At 37.8% G+C, this 4,510-nt stretch overlaps 1 protein-coding gene across 1 annotated transcript in view; it reads right to left on the bottom strand.

Annotated features, from left to right (window-relative positions):
- tmem160 (transmembrane protein 160) overlaps positions 1-935 on the bottom strand; it is a 6,903-nt gene extending 5,968 nt beyond the window's left edge. The window contains exons 1-2 of the mRNA XM_037678178.1: positions 633-935; positions 490-514 (exon numbers count right to left, since the gene is read on the bottom strand). Of these exons, the coding sequence (XP_037534106.1) occupies positions 490-514; positions 633-860 (253 nt within the window). The 5' untranslated portion in view covers positions 861-935. The remainder of the gene's footprint in view (positions 1-489; positions 515-632) is intronic.
- Positions 936-4,510: the final 3,575 nt, after the last annotated feature.

The raw sequence follows: 4,510 nt of genomic DNA, 5'->3' as shown, positions 1-4,510 counted from the left end.
AAACCATTAGTGAAAAGGCCAGACTTCAGGGGTATCTGAGGCAGGCTTGAAACACAAGAGTCAGGGTGGCTTCTGGGTAATACCAGATGGCTAGGCCTCAGACTGACGAAGCCTCTTGGATGAGGGGCGAAACGTTTCTTTTTTAACAAAAAAAACGAAGTCCAGATGACATGATTCAACCTTTTTTGTTGTTATATACCTGGATGTCTGAGAAAACAAACTTACTGTTTAATCACGTTATTAAAATAATCTTTTGACATAAATCTGCACTCGGACAATGAGTCTCTCTCCTTGAAAGTTTTCACTACCATTATTAAAGTACAAGTACTTTATTCAACAAATAAATATATGGTAATAAAGTACAAGTACAATGTGTGCTTTAAAAGTAGAATTTACACGAAAACCTGCAGGAGATAAAGCCTAAATCATGTCCCGTCCGTGCAAGCTGCTGCTCAGCACCTACAGGTGTGCAGGTCGGCTCTCAGGTACCTGTTTCATGAGACTTCCTCAGCATCTGTAGACACACGAAACAACAACCAAGAATGCTGTTTTTACGTCAGATTCTTTACAATAAAACCGAAAGAAAAAGTTATAAGCAAACAAAGAAATAAATAAAACCAGTCGGAACCTACCAAAGCGTCCGCCTTATCGAGATCAGTGAGCTGGTACTGCAGCTCCGGAGCCCGGTTCTTGCACCACGGCCCGGGCTTCTCTCCGGCCCGCAGCCGAGCCCAGTCGTGAAGTCTCCTCAGCACCGGGGCTCCGGCGCGGGCAGACCGGCCGAGCGGCTCCGCCAAGCGGCCGAGGAGGCTGGCGGTCCGCGGCAGCCGCCTTCGCATAAATAGAGTGAGAAAGGCCATCACATCACCGAAACCGGCTGGTTAAAACCTGTATTTATATGTACAAGACGAAGGCAAAGGCGCAACACGGCCTACGCATGCGCACTACGGTCAAGAACAACCCGGAAGTATCCGTGAACAGGTGGACTGGGGAACCACAGCGCCACCCAGCGGAAGGTCATGATAAACAGAAGGCCAAATTTGTGCAACTAAATTTATTCAACCCAGAACCCTATAAATAAATCTCTTTATAGGGCTCTGATTCAACCTTTAATTCAGAATCAGAATCAGTTTATTATTGCCATGTCAATGAACGAGGTTCACAAACTAGGAATTTGCTTTGACATAAGGTGCGAATAGTAATAAAGTAAAATAAAGTAAAAATGAAAACATTACATAAGACATAAGACCTGTGTACACCCAGAAATAAAGTAAAAATGAGAACATAACATAAACATGTGTACACCCATACAATAGAAAACAATAAAAAAGCTTAGAAAACAGTACAGATGGAGTATTCAATTATAATACAGATGTAATGTGACCAAAGCAGAAATTATGAGGTAGCGTTATGAGTGTTCAGGAGTCCAACAGCAGAGGGGAAGAAACTGTTCTTATGGCGGGAGGTTTTGGTCCGAATGGACCAAAGGCTCCTGCCTGAGGGGAGTGGTTCGAACAGACCGTGTGCAGGGTGAGCAGGGTCAGCTGTGATCCGACCTGCTCGCCTTACAGTCCTGGAGACGTACAGGTCGTGGAGGGATGGAAGGCTGCAGCCGATCACCTTCACCAATCACCATTTAGACAGGTAAATCCCATTGAGCCTCGAGGACTCATTTACAAGAGAGACTTGATTTCAACAAAGAATGATGACAACAATGGACAACAGCGACAACAATAAACAGTTATAAAAAGTCATATTCCAGTTTTTTTTTTTTTTTAAACAAATAGTATGGCTAAAAGAAAAAGGTAACAAAAAAGTTCAATATTTCCAAAAATACATATTTTTTTTATTTAGCTGGTATTAAAATTGCTCTAAAGTGGGTCCTTGTAACTTTGTCTAAAGACTAAATTGGGTTGGAATTTTATCTACGTTTCAAATTCACTAATCAGTTTTCAGGTCATAAAATATTTTAAATTTTTAGTCTGTTTATGTTTTGTTTATATTGCTTTTTCACATACAGTACAGTCATTCTTCAAATATGCAAGAAAATTTACATTTTTTAACACATTTAGGGCAAATTGTTGTGGATGCGGAAATTAAGAGTTTTTCACATCCAGTGAGTATAAGGCACTGAAATGTGGTGGTACAAACTTAACAGCTAGATTATTTACAAGATTTTAATGACCAAGTATAAAGCTCTACCTTTAATAATAAAATAATACGTTGATAAAAGTTGTGGTTTGTCTTTTAAGACTTTAGGCTAACACTGAGATTGTTGTTTTTTTTTCCACAAAGAATGAGAAGGACTCATCCAGGTCTACATTAATCTAAAAAAATAATTAAAATTAAACAAATGTTTTCGTGCAGAATTATGGAATGTTTTGTTTTTGTTTTGGCCTTAACACTTAAAGACTTTTTTTTTTATATATAGTGTGTATAAAAATACCAAGTATGTTCTTAAGAGCCAAATAAATTTAATGTCTTCATACAAACTTAGTTTAGTAGAATAGATGGTTGAAATGGTTGTTTTACACGTAAATGATTATAAAGTGGTTCGTCACCTATATGCACTGTCACATTTATTCCACACGAGGGCGTCAGTGGACAAGTTGAAACTAAACAGTGCTAGGAGCAAGAAACATTGGGGGTGGGGGGGATGGGGCCAGCCTAACAGGTTAAAATAAATAAAATGAATAAATGAGCTCAGGAAACGATTTGTGATCATTTTGAATGCACACAAGTTCAAATATTCAGCTCAGAACTGAAAAACACCCAAAACATCTTAAACAAGAGGTTTGTTGTTATTTACATTTGTTTTCCCCGAAAAACAAAAAAGTTAACATCCAAAAGGATCTGAACTAATTCAACGTCAAATATTGAACTGTAGTAATAATTAAATTTAAATAAATAAATTAATCAGATTGTTTTGCTGTTCAGGCTCTGGCTTTTAAAGTGAAAAACTTGTTCCATGTGTTTGGGTTTTTTTGGTAACTTGGTTACAATAAAACTTTTATGATGATCAGGTCTCACTAAAGGGTCAAACCTTTACCTGGAAGGTCCATGAACTGCTTGAAACATTTCATTGTTTATCAGAAATTGAATAAATAAATGCACTTGCAACCTCATTAAGACCACTTTTATAAACTTATTAGTACAATTTTCTGGAGGTTTTCACATGTGGGGTCAGACAGTGAATCCAGCGGAGAAGAGTCGGCTCTGAACCGTCAAGAAAGGGGGAGGTTTACAAATGTAAAGTGCGAGTGTTTACAAATGTAGATAAACACTGATGTTTAACAACCCATTAAAATACACCAAAATTCTGGAAATTGCTTCTACTTTATTCAAAATTTTCTGGGGGAGGACCCCCCAGACACCCCATCCCCCACCCGCCCAGCTGGTTCTCCCGTTATTTGCATTCTGGTATCGATCGGTTTACAAATTAAGCCCTGGTTATATCAGGAAAACATAATGGCCAAGTCAAATCCAAGATGGCTGCCACCCAGTATATATGTAAACATTGTGAGTTTAATAACTTGAAAAACATTTGACGTGCCGACTTCTGTTTGGTGTTTTTATATTGCTTATAAATACAGTTTCCTCAATTGACTGAGGTGGTTGATGGGGTGACCAAAGATTACCGTAATCTATAGTCTATGCTGGCCAAGGCCACCATTGGCCACCCCCTGGCTCCTCCATTGCACCTGGTTGTTTGTAGCCAATGCTTAGAATTTGTCTGTGCATAGTGCACAGTGTGCATGAGTTTCCAATGTAGAATTTTACCACAATATTCTATTCTGTTGTTTATGTTTAGTTTTTTATAAGTATGCATATTTATTGTTTTAGTCCAGCCCCTTGTTGCTACCTCTTGGTTAGGTCATTGTTGTACATGAGAATGAGTTTTTAATTGATAAATGTTAAATAAAACAATAAGAAAATTAATAAATATCCAGAGCAGTCGTTCAGACAGGGCTCGCTTTGTGGATTCAGAGGCTTTTGGGATGAGTCACACAGTGGAAACAAGGACTGTGGTCAGACAAATCAGTGCTCCAGATATTTATCTGGGTGAAAACGAGCATCGAGTACTGAGGCTTCTATAGTTTTCAACAAGACGTTGAAAAACCACATTCTTTCCACGATTCAAGACATCTCTGTGGAAGAGGAGGAAGCTGGAACTGGCAGCCTGCTTTCTCTCCTTGTTCCTAATAATGACTGAATGCAAAATAAATAAATAAATCCTGTTTGAATTGACTGAGCTGGAAATTGTTCTCTTGGAGTGTCACAGTTCTTTTATATTTTTATATAGAGAAGAATATAAACTTTGATATTTTTATTTTACCCAGACTGTGAAGCACTTTGATCAATCATGTTGTCTGTACAGTATATAGATAAAGTTGTTACATTATTTGGTATCCTCGTTGCCCACATTTTGAGTGATTTGAGAAGAGACAGCAAAAAAAATTAATTATATATATATATATATATATATATATATATATATATATATATATAT

Source organism: Nematolebias whitei, chromosome 6 (assembly GCF_014905685.2).
Source record: "Nematolebias whitei isolate Nwh7 chromosome 6, NemWhi1, whole genome shotgun sequence".
NCBI classification, from domain to species: Eukaryota; Metazoa; Chordata; class Actinopteri; order Cyprinodontiformes; family Rivulidae; genus Nematolebias; species Nematolebias whitei.
This window is presented reverse-complemented; position numbering and strand designations above follow the sequence as displayed.